At 40.8% G+C, this 17,369-nt stretch overlaps 1 protein-coding gene across 21 annotated transcripts in view; it reads right to left on the reverse strand.

Moving 5' to 3' along the window:
* Positions 1 to 13,022, reverse strand: part of PDE4DIP (phosphodiesterase 4D interacting protein) — a 176,990-nt gene extending 163,968 nt beyond the window's left edge. For 17 of the 21 annotated variants that reach the window (XM_070607718.1, XM_070607716.1, XM_070607702.1 and 14 more), the window contains exon 1: positions 12,520 to 12,910. In XM_070607718.1, coding sequence (XP_070463819.1) covers positions 12,520 to 12,539 — 20 coding nt within the window. In that variant the 5' untranslated portion in view covers positions 12,540 to 12,910. Of the gene's footprint in view, positions 1 to 12,519 lie in introns of all 21 variants that reach the window. The other 4 variants (XR_011536717.1, XM_070607692.1, XM_070607695.1 and 1 more) reach the window with 1 other exon arrangement.
* Positions 13,023 to 17,369: the final 4,347 nt, after the last annotated feature.

Raw genomic sequence — 17,369 nt, forward strand, 5'->3', positions numbered from 1 at the left:
AAGAAATAGACCCTGTCACCAAGGTACTCAGAGTCTACTGGGGGAGGCAGACAGGACTCAAAGAGAGAATTATTAGAATAATGAGATTTAAAACAGATTTCAGAACATAAATGAGATAGAAATTAATTTTGTCCTGATTAGAGGGAGTCTAGGAAATCTATAGAAAACAGAGAACATTGAACCTAGGCCTTGAAGGATGGATGTGAATACATGATGAAACATGGCATAGGCCCCAAAGTAGGAAAATGAAAGGTGTATTCAGGGCTTTCCTTTTGTTCCCTCCACCTGAGTCAGCATGAACTGCTCCTCAGGACCCCTTTCAAACTTCCTTTTTACCTTCCCCTCTCTTCAAGCCTTCCTCCCCAAAATCCAACCCACACACAGGATTATTAAGGGGCGTCAACAGGGAAAACATTTCTCCATTTGCACATCCCTCCTCAAACCCTGTAGCTTTATCTAACTCTCAGAACCCCCAAAGATGATTTAAAATAATCAAAACTGTCAGCAAGAAAGGATAAGGACTAAGATTTGCACTGCAGTAAAACATGTCCCGGTGGCCTAGTAGTTAGGTTCACACCCTCCGCTTCGGTGGCCGGGGTTCAGATCCCAGGTGTGGATCTCCACACTGCTTATCAAGCCATGCTGTGGCAGGCATCCCATAAAGTAGAGGAAGATGGGCACGGATGTTAGCTCAGGGCCAATCTTCCTAAGCAAAAAAGAGGAGAATTGGTGGCAGACGTTAGCTCAGGGCCAACTTTCCTCCAACAACAACAACAAAATGCCTACTGATCAGAATAGGAGAGAATCTGGAGAAGTGAAAAGGCTGGAGGTTTAGGATGGTAGAAAATACAAGTGAATATCATTTTTTTTTTTTTTGCTATTTTTATACTAAATGATTAATTCCCATTAAAAAAAAAACTGGGCAACATATTTTGATCTAATTTACATTGTTCTTCTATTTAATGCCCCCAATAAAAGATGTAAGGTAATAGGTTCAGTGTGGCCTTCTCAACAGCGGGGCTATTGGTATGACAGGAAGATTGCTGACGTTTGCTGTTTATTGGGGTGTCCCCAGTATTAGGCACTGAACCAAACACACATTCTGTTCTAATTCCCATATTCTTAAATCTTTTATTTTTCTGAGGAAGATTAGCCCTGAGCTAACATCTGCCACCAATCCTCCTCTTTTTGCTGAGGAAGACTGGCGCTGAGCTAACATCCGTGCCCATCTTCCTTTACTTTATATGTGGGACACCTGCCACAGCATGGCTAGATAAGCAGTGTGTAGGTCCACACCCGGGATCCAAACTGTTGAACCCCGGGCCGCTGAAGCAGGTTGTGTGAACTTAATCGCTGCACCATTGGGCCGGCCCCCAATATTCTTAAAGCTTTTTTGACATGAGTTGCTAGATTCTAGTTCAAATGAAAGAAATGTTCCTAATGTTCAAAGATCTGCTTTTCACATTTTTGATTTATATCCACATTCAGCCCTTGCAGATATAAAAGGGCTAGAAAGAGGAGGAGAACTGTGGCCTTTCTTTAATGCGTCAAGCTCTGGCTCTGAGAAGCTTTAAATGGTGGGTTTCACAAAGAGTGCCAACTTAGAAAGAAAGACATCTACAGGTAGCAGTCTCTGGCTTGACTGTGCATAACTTTACAGTTAAACATGTTTTTTACACTGGAATTTTCCTCAACACTAATCTTGCATTAAATGACCACCATCATTACTGTGGCCAACCAGCACAATTCACCACCAATGCGGCCACCACAATTCATTGAGTGCCTGATATACTTTCCTGAATCTCATTCAGTTTTCACAAAATCTGTAAAGTCAGTACTGTCACCCTTATTTTACAGATGAGGAAGCAAGAGGCCTAGAAGGATGAAGCAATCTGCCCAAGATCGTACAGCTAGTTGGTGTCAAGCCTGAACTGGAAAATTGTATCTGTCTGACTCCAAACGTTTACTCTGCCCAATATGCCCTATTTCTACCCACACATCTACCAGGAGCCTCCTTTGTACCTGCTTTGACTCCAGGGAAATGACCCCTGAGAAAGTGAGGTGCAAGGAAGGGCGGGCAGCGCTGCTGTGGGAAAGGGATGACATTTAGAGTCAAATCCAGACACAAACTCATTTCTTGGAACACCACTTCATCCCCGATGGACACCGCTCACACTTGAGTATTTGAATACAGGTATAACAGGTATTTAATGAATTAAAATCCTAAAAGGGAAGTGGCAAATATGACTTTTTATATAGGTCCTCTCTTGAAGAGTGGGTCATGCATTATTTTATACTTCCCTCTCTCTATCCAAATTCCCCCAAATATTCACGACTTCCCTGAACCCCTTCTCTGATAATGCTTGGCATTGCCCCTAAGGGACAAAGGGAATGAACTGACTGGGTGGAGAGGTGATGGAGATAGACACAATCAAAATGGGAAAGGCCCTTAGTGAACAAGCCCTGAGACTTCGCCTTTTCAGATCTCTTTTTCTCTTGCCAAGAGAGACACTGAGCATATCTTCCATGTTCCAAATATTGCCAAATACCCCCCATTTGGCACCAGAATTGCAAAAACACATATTCAAATGCAAATAGGATAGAAGTCACAGATGCAGAGCACAAGACTATTACATAATAAATACAGTGAGATTATAATTTTTCTCCTCTCAAGACCTATCATTATAACCTCTGCAAGCTAGGATGCTTAACTGGCAAAGCCTCTCAGAACAGAGAGAGCTTCACTTGTGCGTCTCCCTCTGCCCACGAAGTGTGGGCTGACTTGGCACCGATGCAGTAACATCCACTTTCTCCAGTACAGGCTGCAATTACACCCTTCACTCAACACAGTCTATTCACTGAGCGTGGCCACAGCCCACTGGAACGCTGGGAGGTAGTTTTCTGGAGTGCTAAGTCCTCAATTGCTACAGGGAACTGCAAGCATCATTGTGCACCTGCAACACCTCCTCTGAGTTTTATGACTTCTTTTGCTCTCACCCTGAGTCTTTGTTCTAAAGGGGACTAACATTATTTTTCTTGCTGCTATCTATCAACGTTCAGAGAAACCACTTAATACTGTAAAAAGGTAAAGGCGGTTCAAGTAACTTTTTCCCTCACTTTGCCCTATGAGGTTATCAGACATCTAACTATCTCATAAATTCTCCTCCCTGTCCCCTGAATCAGCCCAGACACTGATACCACTCTTTCAAGAGGGACATGAAAATAACCCGCCTGGATTCAGTCACATCACTCGGGGATGGTATATGGTGTCTCCCCTCACTTCTAAAACTTAGCTTGTGCTTTTTACTTTTGGTCCTGGCAATACATTCTGTAGTTCTCAGTTTTCATTAACAACCACTATTCACCAGGCGCTGGGGTATGCCAAGGCAGTTGGCTCAGTCTATCTCAGAGCCCCAGACCAAGCAAGCCTCAAGAGAGGGATGATTTCTTCCCATTCCCACCTACCTTTTTATTCACGTAATCTCTTAGTATTTATTTTCTTTATAATGCTTATTTTTAATAATTTTAAAAGAATTATGTGCTCCTTCTAGAAATTTCAGAAAAAAGAAAAGTGTGTAGAGAAAAATAAAAATAATAAAAAATGCTACCACCTAAAGGCAACATTGATTGTATTTACTTTTAGTTGTTTGTCAGTCCATATGCTTGTGTGAATTCTACAAAATAGAAAAAACACTGAACATGCAATTTAGTATCTTAATTTTATTTATGTTATTGAAATCAAAGGTTCTGAGGAATGCATTTTTACGGAAAGAGGAAGAGTCAGGAGAGGAGGCAAGTGAGAGGAGGAGGAGGAGGAAGAGGTCTTAACAACATTACAGACCTGCTCAAGATTAGAAAGAATGAATTTAGAGTCTTCCTTCGCGATATGGTTTTGTAATGTACTAAATCAAGCTTATAGAATCCTAAAGGATAAAAAATTGACTGAGGGCTACCAAGGGTTGGGGATTGTTAAGGCAGTAAGAGACTCTAAAGCAGGGCTGAGAACCATTCAAACAGCTGACCCTGAGGTCTAGGCTCAGTAGGCGGATGAATGAAGAGCAGATGGCCTGGGAGATATGAGAGAGTGGAGGAACTGGAGTAAACGATAAGGCAAACAATATTCAGAAAGAGTGAGGAGATGGAGGGCTTGACCTTGTGGTCAGGGAATATAATTTCAGAGTTAAGGATCCTAAGGATGGAGAATTTGGAGTGAAGATGAGTTACAAAGGATGGCTGTGCTTATAACGTACTGAAATGAATCAAACTTAAGGAATTGTGAGGTCAAGGTGTAACGGTAGTGTATACTCATGCCTGGTGACCCCTCTAGAATGTCAGCACCTTGAAGGCAGGGTTTTTATATCATTCACTATCATGTATCCAGCATTTAAGAAGTCTAGATCATAATAGGAATTTTACACATATTTCTTAAACAACAAATAAATACAATTTGAATGTATAATGGCATCCAGCTTTGATAATCTGCTGTATTCATTCAATAATAAGGAGATGCATACCAAAGAGATATTCACATGAGCCTTGCAGAAATGTCCTCTGGAAAGTTCTTAAGCGAGTATCTGCTAAGTGCTAGAAACAATATATGATGCTGCAGATTTACAGACAAAAGATAGTCCTTTCTTCCAATAAACTTACGATATGGAAAATACCAAGTAAACCAACTAGCTGCATGCTATAACAGAGAAGGCAGAGCGTGCTCTGGTTACAGAAAATATCCAGAGCTAGGTTCCAAAAATAATCCCCAAAGGAGGTAATGCTTAAACTAACCTCTGAAGGATAAACAAAATTGTCCTAGCAAAGGCAAGGCGAGGGGTGTGGGTGGGAACAACTGGTATGTTAAGGCCCACTCATAATAATTTTAGCTCAGGTTGAGTAAAGCGACACTACAACCAGCTCCCTAGGTCTGCTGGCAATAATACTGCTCCTGTGATGCCAATAATCTAGAAATTTCTAAGTAATACACAGAATAATCTTTCTAAAACTAACTCAGTTCCATGCTTTACAAGTTGTCACTTGGTAGACATAAACACAAATTTTTCCTGCTATAAAAACATATATTGACTTAGTTTTAAAGCACCATATAAGCAGTATTGTCCATAATCCCATAACCAAATACAGCATCTATTTTCTTTTTTATTCTTGCCTTGCAATAGACATCCTAATATATATACATAATTTTGATGTATTTTATATCCACTTTTATATCCACATTTTCTTATATTAAAATTTTCTGGAAACCATTTTAGGAGAAAGTTGCATATGGTCAGAGAGGTTAACAGTAACAGTGAAGCATTTCACCCTCGAGAGGGATACAAGCTCCGAATGTTGCTCCTGATTTCCCTCGTCTATCCCAGGAGACGCCACTTGATGTCAAGGTGCCTCTGTTTCCCTTTCTGCAATATAGGGACTCAGGTCTTGAAAAAGATATTTAAATGGGATGAAATAGCCTCTATATTAATATGAGTTTCATAAGTCTAAACTCTAAGCAATTTGTAATGTATTTTCAAGAACTAGAAGCGTGTGACATAGTTATTCCACTTCTGAACAGCTAGCATTCCAAAATAATCCTATGGAAGAAGATGCTTTACATCCCTCGATGTTTATCAAGGATTAACTATAACAGTTAAAAACTAGAAACCTAAAGCCTTCAGGATAGGGGAATGATTAAGTAAAGTCATATAATTACACAGGACAGGCTATTCCACATTACGAATAATGATATTCCACAATAGAAAATAAATATATTCTTAAATTGTGTGAAATGCTAGAAATTATTCAATTTTCTTTGTCAGTCAAAGCTTTTGTATACCAGCAGTTGTTGCTTCCTTCTATGCCTTCTGCCTGGGCCATGATATGACACCAGCCTCAGGTTACCACCTTCCTAGTTGGCCTTGGAGAAGCCAAGGGAGAAAGAAGTTTCTGCAGAGTGGAGCAAGCATAAAAGGACTGAAGAGAATAAGACAGATTAAGGTAAAATGTATTCGAAATTATTAAAGTGCTATGAAAGTACAAGTCATTGTTATTATTATAATTATAAACAGTCTATGACTAATGAAGTTCTTCAGCCATGAGGAGAAAAAGAAAATTCAGATCATGCTTGTCTTGCTGACCACAGAACTCAGAAGATGTTCTGAGACAGAGGAAAACAAATCCTCAGTACATTTGAATGTTTTAAAATAGAATCAGATAGAGCCACCTTGGGTCATCATGACATCTCCTTTATTCTAGACTTTTTTCTAACTTTAAATGCTATTTGAATTTTTGCCAGAGACAACTTGTGGAATGTTCTGAGCCCAGTTTGGAATTTTATTTATAAAATAAGGTCAATTTCAATAGCAGTAGTGTCTCCGGGCATCCACTGAATGGATGGATGCTCCACACAGCCTTATGTAAATCATCTCTGAGCCACGCAGAATAGACAGGGCACTATGATGAAGTCAGCTAACTTATCCTTTCAGGGACCACTCAGCCCATTCCCAGTCTTCTCGTATTTTAAATCCAGCCTTAGCACGTAAGCTGGAAGAAGAGGGGAGGGAGGTCCAGTCTGACGTAGTATGTGAGAAATAAGCAAGTAGGGGTGACAGCACTGATTGAGATAAATTCCTCAAGCCAAAGACCAAGTATATTCCTACTTAAAAGTAGATCAGAATTGCAAAGACAGAGATTTCCCATCCCCAAATGCAGAAAATTAATTGCTAGAAGTGCCAAATGTTAAACAGGAAATTCAACATCCAAAGATGTTTCAATAATACAATTATGAAGACGAGCTGTTTCCTAATAAAAAGTGCTACATTGCAAAGCAGCAGCACCACGGTAAGCAAAGATATCAGAATCAGCCAGACCTCCATGCTCCAACACTGACCTAATCTCTCCAGCCTCAGCTGCCACATCTATAAAATGGGGGGAAATGCCATCTCTGGTTGTAACTAAGCATTAGTAAACGGGACTACCTGTCAACTCACCGTGAATTCAAAGAGATAAATATCCCTGCTTCCTCTAGGCTAAGAGTTCATACTGAGCAGAATAAATGCAAATAAGCTATCAATGGGGATCTTTTAAGTTCAATGTAACTATGGTAAATGGGCATCCTATCTTACTTGAAGGCTGCACTTTATGTGGGAGAGGAGAAACAAAATCAAAATTCTTGAATTTTGATACCTAAGAATAAACTTAACCAAAGAGGTGAAAGATCTGCACACTGAAAACTATAAGACATTGTTGAAAGAAATTGAGGAAGACACAAAGAAATGGAAAGATATTCCAGGCTCTTGGATTGGAAGAATTAACACAGTTAAAATGTCCATACTTCCTAAAGCAATCTACAGATTCAATGCAATCCCTATCAAAGTTCCAACAACATTTTTCACAGAAATAGAACAAAGAATCCTAAAATTTATATGGAAGAACAAAAGACTCCCAATAGCCAAAGGAATTCTAAGAAAAAAGAACAAAGCCAGAGGTATCACGCTCTGTGATTTCAAAAATACTACAAAAAAAATACTACAAAGCTAGTAACCAAAACAGCACAAACTAGTACTGGCACAAACACACACACACAGATCCAGGGAAGAGAATCAAGAGCCCAGAAATAAATCCACACATCTATGGACAGTTAATTTTCAACAAGAGAGCCAAGAATATAAAATGGAGAAAGGAAAGTCTCTTCAATAAATGTTGGGGAAAGTGGACAGCCACATGCAAAAGAATGAAAGTAGACCACTATCTTATGCCATACACAAAAATTAACTCAAAATGGATTAAAGACTTGAATGTAAGACCTGAAACCGTGAAAGTTCTAAAAGAAAACATAGGCAGTATGCTCTTTGACACTGCTCTTAGCAGCATATTTTCAAATATCATGTCTGACCGGGCAAGAGAAGAGGGTGAAAGGAATGATAGACATGTGTGTAGTGATGGATCGTAATTAGTCTTTGGATGGTAAACATGATGAAATCTATACAGACATCAAAATATAATGATGTACACCTGAAACTTATATAATGTTATAAACCAGTTACCACAATAAAAAAAAATAAAATACAAAAATAAATCTTGAATTTTGAGACCAAATCACTATTTTTCTCGGATGTTACTTCCCTTTTCCAAATTTTCACAGCCACAGCAGGCAAATACAATTAATGCTTGCACTTTATTAAATCAAATTACAGGGTAATGTAAAACAAAACAGACTAGTTAATTTGCTTTCCTTTCCTAACCTTCAATCTTACAGGTAGCCTTTAATAGTTCAAGTTCACTTTTTCTTGGATTATTTGTTCAGGGAAGTTGTATAAGGTTCAAATATGATCCACCTGACTTTTATTCAGCTCTCCCATATGCTAGAAACAGGAACATTTCCACCTAAAAGGGGAAGAGAATTAGTAATGACTTTTCCAGCATTTAACAGTGTGGCAGACTAGGCCCTCCAAAGAAGTCCACATTCCTAATCTCCAGAACCCATGAATATATCACTTTACATGGCAAAAGGGACTTTCAGATGTGATTAAGGCTTCTGAGATGGGGAGATTATGCTGGATTATCAGGGTAGGCCCAATGTAATCACAAGGTCCTTGTAAGAGACACACAGGAGAGTGTGAATGAGAGGAGGAGATGAGATGAATGGACAGAGGCTGGAGTGATGAAATGAACCAAGGAATGTGGACAGCCTCTAGAAGCTGGAAAAGGCAAGAAATGGTGTCTCCCCTAGAGCCTCCAGGAGGAAAACAGTCCTGCTGACATCTTGATTTTAGCCTAGAAGACTGATTTCAGAATTCTGCCCTCCAGAACTGCAAGATAATAAATTTGTGTTTTTGTAAGCCACTAAGTTTATGGTTATTTGTTCCAGCAGCAAAAGAAAACTAATACAAACAGGGACTCTGAAACACCTACAACCACCTCAGGAGTTGCTCATCCAGATGGGTGAATGCTAAAAATTTAGAGCACTAGATTGATACTAGACCTATGAGGTGGGCGAAACTACCCTCATCATCAAGTTCCTCATCATCTCCATGAACTTATTCCTTTGATAACTCTTACCCTATTCCTGGATATCAGTTTGATTAGTGACAAAACCAGCTGTTTGTAGGGCCAATGTATTCATGAGAAATTTGCTATTCCACCACGCTTTCCCCAAATGATTTAACTAGAGTCTGGCAACAGTCAGGCAAGAGTCCTGGGAAAAAACATTCCCACTGACTTGTGGTGGGGCAGATGATGCACAACTGGGAGTAGGGGATATTTAACTTTCAGAACTCAAATACTCTGTGCTTTGTCCTTTGTGAGTAGACTGAGCAAGATTGGGTATGGGGGCTCATGTGAAGAACCCCTCAGAAAGCGGCCTTTCCAGAGCTGCCAAGAATGAAACTTGGAATCACAAGAATCACAGTCTTAAACTTATTCATAAGCTTAAGAATAGTCAGAATCAGTAGCTGGCTTCAAAACCAACTAAGAACCTGAGTCACCTACCAAACTCAACTCAAATGAAGCAATTAAGAGCATAGGCTTTGGAATTAGATCGTTCCAGACTGTAGCTCTTCCGCAGCTATGTGTGTTACCTGGGCAAATTATTTAATCTCTCTAAAGTTTAATTTTCTTGACTTAAAAGTGAGTATAATAACATTTACCACATACCTCATAGGGTTGTGAGGATTAGGTGAAATAAAGTATGCAAAGGGATTAACACACAAACTAATAAATGCAAGCTTAATAAATAGTCATTTTACAGTTAATTTTTATTCTTTGAATCCCCCAAGTTGTGCTTCTCCACTGTGCTCCCGGAGCAGCCAGTGTGTTCATCTGCCTCAGCCTTTTTCTGTGAGAATTACAGGCAACGAGAAAGCAAAACCTCCAAAGGCAGAAACCTAGTCTCATTCATTGCTTTACCCTCAGCATTTAGCACAGTGCCTCGCCTGTATTGGGCTCTCCCATTTTAAATAAATGTTTGTGAACTGATCTGAGCCGTGAGTGAGGAAGTATCTGAGACATCAGTCACCGTATATGATTATAGGATTCTTCCATCTGTGACCCATTAGGTGGTGAAACGAATTGAGTCCCATCAGCATTTTATTTTTAAAGAAAAAGAATAAGGTGGAAAAGACCAGAGTGAAAAACACATGGTAAAGTTAAGTATTGTTACATGAAACTTTTGTTTCAGTTACATATGGGAGTATACTTGGTTGTAATGTAAATACATTTCTTATTGTGGGTAGCAGTAAAAAAAAAAGTGTGAACGTTCTAACTCTTCCACCTCACCAACATTTGGTGTTTTCTGTCTTTTTCACTTCAGCCATCGAGATATGTATGAGTGGTATGGCATGTGGTTCTAATTTGCATTTCCCTGCTGACTAGTGATGGGGAGCACCTCTTCATTGTGTCTCAGCTGTTTGGCTATTCTCTTTATAACCACTTTAGAAAACTATTTGGCAGCATCTACTAAAGCTGAACATGCATTTCCTTTACCCAGCAATTCTGCTTCTATATATTTACCCAATAGAAATGTGTACATATGTTCACCACCAGGACATGCACAGGAATGCTCATAGCAACACTATTCATAACAGCCTCAAACTAGAAACTACCCAAATGTTCACTAACGATAGAATGGATACATTGATACATTTACACACAATAGAGTCCTGTATAGAAGCAAGAAGGAATGAACTACAATGACACACAACAACACGGAGGAATCGGACAACACAAGACTGAGTGAAAGAAGCCAGATAGAAAAGAGTACACAGCGGATAATTTCACTTACATAAAGTCCAAAACCAGTAAAACTAATCTACAGCGTTAAAAGTTAGGATAAAGCTTATCTTTGAGGTCATGAGGGCTTCAGGGGCACTGATTATGTTCTCTTTCTTGATCTGGATGCCCATTACATGAATATACTCAGTTTGTGAAATATAATTGAAGTATAAACGTACGACTTGAGATTTTTCTAAATTATTTCTGAATTTGTCTGAAATTGTTACGTGTAAATATAAAGTTCAAAAAAGTTAAAAAATAATACTTTGTATAAAAGTGTGAAAAAACACTGATAGAGAGCAAGAATCCCTGATACCCTCACTCTCGTTTCCCTCAGGTGGTCATCGAGCCTTTGCTTGATCAATTCCAGGCTCAGGAATCTATTTACTGCCCAGGTAGCCACTTGTTAGAAAGCTTTTCCCTTACACTGAGCCATCACTTGCCTTCTCACAACTTGCTCCAATCAGTTGTTCTGTCCTCCTAAGAGATTCCAGTCATCTCCTCTCTACCCCCAACTGCTCTTCAAACATTTGAAGGCAATTACCATCTCCGCTCCCTAAGTCTTCACTTCTCCAGACTAAAGGTCGCCAGGTCCTTTGGTCACCTCTAAAAGTATGGTTTTCACTCCTTTCATGTCTCTTGACTGCCCTCCTTCACTCTTCTAGTCTAGTGATGCCCAGAAAGGAAGACAGTCCTCTAGGAGAGGCCTGAGGAGAGCAGAAAACAGCAAAAAATAGAATCATCACTTGTAAATCTAGACAGTATACTTTTATCAACATACTCTAAGCTTTAATCTTCCCTTTCTTTAAAATTCACAGTACACAGTTCACTCCTGTTGACCAATCAGCTAAACTCCCCCAAGTCTTTTCACAAGTACTGTGAAGCCCCAAATTTATCTCGTGCGTTGGTGCAGTCTGCCCTCTCTTAGGACTCAGAACACTCATTTGGCCCCACTCCAATTCTGCAAAGCTAAATCCTAGAGATGGAGGAGCATCTGCTCTGGAAACACCTCTGAATACAGTCTCTCCAACCACCCTCCCACTGAAAAACAAAAAGGAAGTCTTTGTCTCAAGACATCATCTCTTATCGTTGAGTGAGCTCCATTTTAAAGTATATTTGCGTGAAAGAGTGGGGGACTGAGAAAACACAATTTCATTGGGCATCTCCAAACTCTAACCTAAAAGCAGCCTCTCTCCCTGACCTGCACAAAGCCTGACAGTGAAGGGCACCCGGGTCCCTTTCTTTCTCCTTTCCTCTCCCAAAGTCGGCTCCAACTGGAGACTCTGGAGATGTGCATTGCTAGGCTCTACTCACTGAGTCCTTTGCCTTTGTGTGACTAGTGGAGGGTGACGTTGGGAAGCAGAACGTGGCAGGGGGAGAAGGAAATCTGAAATTTTTCAAGGTATCTGAAAATCGAAGGTATTTCTAAAGAAACACCCCTCGGAATCGCTCTCATCTGTGGAGCAAGGACAAGACAGAGAAGCATTTCTGCGAAAACTTCCAGGCAGCCTCACTGGGTATTTTTAACATCAGGAGAAGTGGAAGGAAGATTCATGAAGCAAGGAAAACACCAGAGAGCAGAACATGTGCAGCAGGACCAGGAGAAGTGGGCTGGGAATTTACGGAGAGCAAGGCGATAAAAAAGAGAAGCTGTCAAAGGCCCCTAGCGGCGAGGGACGACCTCTCCAGAAGGACGCAGGGGCAGGGGCGGGGACGGGACACCAAATCTGGAATGCGGGGAGAAAGCAGCAGCTCACCTACCTCGTCCACGTCTGCTCCATTTTCCAGGTGCTGTCGGTACTCACAGGGCGCTCCTCACCCGGGAGTGGAAGCAGCCTGGGAGAAGGGGAAGCCTTGCCCACGAATCTCCAGTGCAAAGTGTAGCAGCTTTTTGCTCCCCAGCTCCTCTTTCTGTGTGGGCGAAGAAAGAGCTCTACTCCCTGCTTTTTTGGAAAACCGATTTGACGTGGCCGAACCTCCAGCTAACGGTGCGATGGGCACAAGGGAGGGACTGTTCTCAGCAGGAAGCAGGACGTGGAGCGAGCGGCGCCCGGGGCTGTTTTGGGAGCTGGGGCCAGAGGCAGCCGGCGGAGCGCGCACACACTCCCAGGCTGAGACACGACTGGCTGGCACGAGTTGCTCGGCACCAGCTGAGCTGTCAACCGCGAGGGAGGCGGGGCTCCCCACAGCCAGTGTGCTGGGGCTGAGCCCGCCCAGGTTGCAGCCGCCTGAACACGCACTCCTGTCTTCCCTGCCTTGATGATGTTGGCAGAAGGGCAAAGGGCTTACAGGACGCCAAGAGGACGTGCCAAGCCCTCTGTCCTTTGCTCATTCCACTGAGGGGCTTTGGAAAAAACCACCCAACTGTGGGGAGAATTCGGAGAGGATGTTCTCTTGTGTGCCTGCATCAGCCCATCCACAGGGAACCTCGGAGCCAGAGTTGGAGTCTGGGGAGGTTTCAGGTGCAATCCTGGCTGAATGCAGATGCACACACTAGATGGTAATAGGACATGATATTATTTTCCTAGAGATCTGACATGTCAGTGTCTCCGTTAATCTGAGGACAGGAATGTTCCTCATCCTAGCAAAACCTTGCAGCCTTATTAGCTGCTCCATCTCAGACATCTCAGACCTACCTCTCTGGGTCTCAGTTTCCTAAGCTAAGGCAACTGGGCTCTACCACAAGCTTCAAGGGAATAGAGGGTTCCTGAACTTCCCAGAACACTAGAAAAAACTTCAAGACATGGTCATCAGGACTCAGAATCTCCCCGTAACTGTTGCAAGATCATGGAAAAGGGCCCTTTGGTGATGGCACTGCCTGAGACTCCATACCATCTATTTATGTAACAAAGTTTAAACAAGTCAGACATGCTATAATTAAAGTGCTTACAGCCCTGACGTTCCTTTTTAGCTCTAAAATAAAACCTTTTTATTAAATGACATAATCACTGTTATTATTAGCATTGACCTTTTGTTGATTTGCAGAAAGCTTTATAGTACCTACATGTGGCAATGTTGATTTAGTTACACTTGTTTCACAGATGATAAATTTGAGACCCAAACAGGCTCAGAGTCTCTGCTAAGGCTCTGATACAGATTGTCTTCTACATGGTGTGGGCCCAGAGACATCTTCTCTGAAGATAAAACCAACAGGGCTTCTCTAGACCAAACTGATTGTCTCAGGTGTCCTAGGAGCTTAACTCAGGAAGGCCCCTAGCATGCCTGAGTATTGGTGAGACTATGGGGAGCCTGTGTTCTTGGGGCAAACTGTCATCCTGACTCCCATCTGTTGGATGAGTTCCCCTAATTACCAGTACAGAATAGGGGTCGGGAGGGCAGGATAACATTAAAACATTTGAGAGTTCAGAGAAACTGTCTAAAAGTCCCCTAGTCTGGAATCCTCCAACCTCAACGCTTAGCTCACACCTGACACCACACTGCTCCTGAGCTCAGAATGTTTCCAGGAAACATTTTAAGGCCCAGCTTGACCTGAGACAAGGCTCACAGGCCACCTGTCCTGAAAAGAATCTCCCGCTACCTCTGAAGCAGAGAAAATAAATTTTTTTAAAAAGGGCGGACAGAGTCAGATTTCCATCCTCCTTACCAAAATTGGGGCTATATTTAGTTCTGTCTCAAATCAAATTACGGGCTACTGAGTTTGGGGAGGAGCTCTGTCTACAGCCAGACGTGCTGCATTCAAGAAATGACAGCATTAAGAGATTGACTGCGGGTCTCAGAAGTGAGGCTAGAAAATATGCTCATTTATTTTAAAAATAACTTTCTTACAAAGTTCATAACACATTCATTGTAAAACATTTGAAAAATACAGAAAAGTATGTAGAAAATAAACTACCCGTAATACCCAGAGGTAATGCTTAAGTTTGTTTCTTTCCCATCTTTTAAAAATGTATCTTCTAACCCAAACACTGACTCTCTCTTAAACACACTAGAGCATATTCTTGAGAACTTTCTTTGTTGTTTTTAAAATTACATTTATTGTCAAAAGAACAAACTTTTTGTGTTGTACTTTAAAAGAAAAATATTCCCTCATATCTCCCTTCTCCAGCACAACTGTTTAAATTTCTCCACATTCCGTCTAGTCATTATCCACATGTACTACATATTGATTTGTATAGTTATGATTACAGCTTAGACATAAGTTTATGTCTTCCTTTTTTCACTTGTCAGATATTTGTGCATGTTGTTAGGGAGTGTTCATATTTATTATTGTACTGATTGTACAATGTTTTATAATATCAATATAACCATAGTTTACTTAACAATATTCTATTACTGCATGATTATGCTGTTTCTAATATTAAATTCTTATAAACAATGCCTTAATGAAGTTTTCCTGCCTTCATTATTCTATTCTTTTAAATTATTTCCCTAGGATAACTACTTAAGGCATAGGAATTTTAGGGTAAAAGGACGTCCTAATTTTATCCTCTTATACAGCCTCAACAGCACTAGCATTTATCATTTTAATTTTTTTCTTTTTTTAATAGATAAGAAATAATTTAATAGTTATAAGATGTTTTAGATACATATCTATATATATTCCACATATTATGCAAAAATATATGCAGAAATAGAAAACTAGTCTTAAAAGGTACACAATAATTCTGATATATTATCTCATTCATTTATTTATTCAAAAAATACTTCCTCAGGACCATTATATGTTAGGCACTATTCCACATACTAGGGACACAGTAGTTAAAAAAAACAACTGCAAAGACCCTGCTTTCACGGAGTTTACAGTCTACTGGTATAGATAGACAATAAACAAAGAAATAACTACAACATGCCAGATGGTGGTAAGTGCAATGAAGAGAAACCAAGCGGCATTAAGAGAGTGTCCCAGCAAGGCAACCTTGTTTTATAAATGAGGAAATGGGGCCTTAGAGAAACTAAATGACAGGCCAGTGAGAGAAGCAGGTTCCCAGGTATAATAAAACTGGAGTTCCATGTGGTGAAAAACTGTCCCATAGAGATCATAATGGACTCTGTCCCATAGAGTCCATTATCTGTATTATTAGTGCAACAAAGGAACTTATAACGGGCAGAACCGAGGCTTGGAGAGATGTGCCTAGTCCCCAGGCCATGGAAAGAACCTGGAGAGAAAAGGCTGCATGTATATGAATGGAAAGATCTGCCCTTTGAGGAGCAGGAGCCGGGCACGGGCAGCCCCCGAGGACTATACATAGCAGGCGAAGTGGCAGCTGCCTCAGAGGTCAGAACCAGGAGCGGTTCAGGAGAGATTGGGAAATAACCCTTGGGACAAGCAGAAATACTTGGGTGCAGAAAGCGGACTTTGGAAAAGACTTCATTTCCTAAATGAACAGGTGGGAGTTCAGAGGTAGCTAATGCTCATGGGACTTAATTTATTCCTACAAACATAAAACTCAGGGTCGATTTGGTTACCTTAGTTCATTCAATTCAACATTAGTTCAACAAACACTTACAGAGCGTATGCTCAGCATCTGTTCTACATGTTTAAAATCTAGGGTAGAAAGCCAGGCAGGCATTCATCAAACCACAATACAAATCAGATTGTGTAAGGGCTAAGTAAAGGTACAAAGAGGAATACAAAGGAAGGAGTGATTAATTAAATTTGACTAGAGAAGGTTTTATAAAGAAGATAGCATCTGAGTAGGGGCCTGAAGGATGGTAGTAACACAAAACTTTTTCATAAATTAGGATTGCAAAAGATAGTGCTTTTACTAAAAACTTTAAATTTTCATCGGTAAAAGGAGAACTGTTCCCACTGTCTCCTGAGTGACTGCCTAGGGCCCCATTCATCTGGAAAAGCTGTGCAGAGTAGCTGATGTCACTGGCATTACTACAGAGTGGTTAAGATTACTAGCCCTTGAGTCAGGGAGACTTGGGTTCAAATCCACCCCCTCTATCAATTTCCAGCCCTGTGATTTTGACAAGTTACTTAAACTCTATGCTTTAGCTTCCTCTTTTATAAAGCAAAATTAATGATAATAACTACCTAATAGGGTACTGGTGGGAATAAAACAGACAATGTATGAAAAGTGCTCAATTCATTGCCCAGCACATTTTAAGAGTTCAGTAAGTCATAGCTATTTTTTTAATTAATGTTTGCATACCAGGCAGGATTCCAACCTTATATGGAAATTGTGAATTTCAATTTCAGTTCTGGCTCCAAACTGCTCTCTAGGGCTAGGCCAATGACCCAGATTTTCCATTTCTCAGCTCTCTGAGTTATCTTATGAGACCACGGCACGGGCAAGGAAGCTGAACAAGCTGGTTGCCTCACTTCGTGGCTGACTTCTAGGGACAAAAATAAGTGGCTATTTCCTCCATCTTGTATTCCTCCCTCTGTATCTTCCAACCTCCTCCCCTTGTCTTGAGGCCTGTGTGTATGTGTTATTCAGACCCATCTCCTTCACCAGTTAGCCTTGTCTATCAGCTGTAACAAAAACCTCAAGGAAAGAAATTATGACCAAGCCTTCAGACAGCTGGTGATAATTTACTCATACAATCCCATTCGTCGTTTCAACACCCACTACTTATGTGTATCTGATGTTGGAGGAGGGGAAATCAGGCAAGAAATGCGACACGTAAATTTCTAGGAAGAG

This window comes from Equus przewalskii, unplaced genomic scaffold (genome assembly GCF_037783145.1).
Source record: "Equus przewalskii isolate Varuska unplaced genomic scaffold, EquPr2 ChrUn-13, whole genome shotgun sequence".
NCBI lineage: Eukaryota > Metazoa > Chordata > Mammalia > Perissodactyla > Equidae > Equus > Equus przewalskii.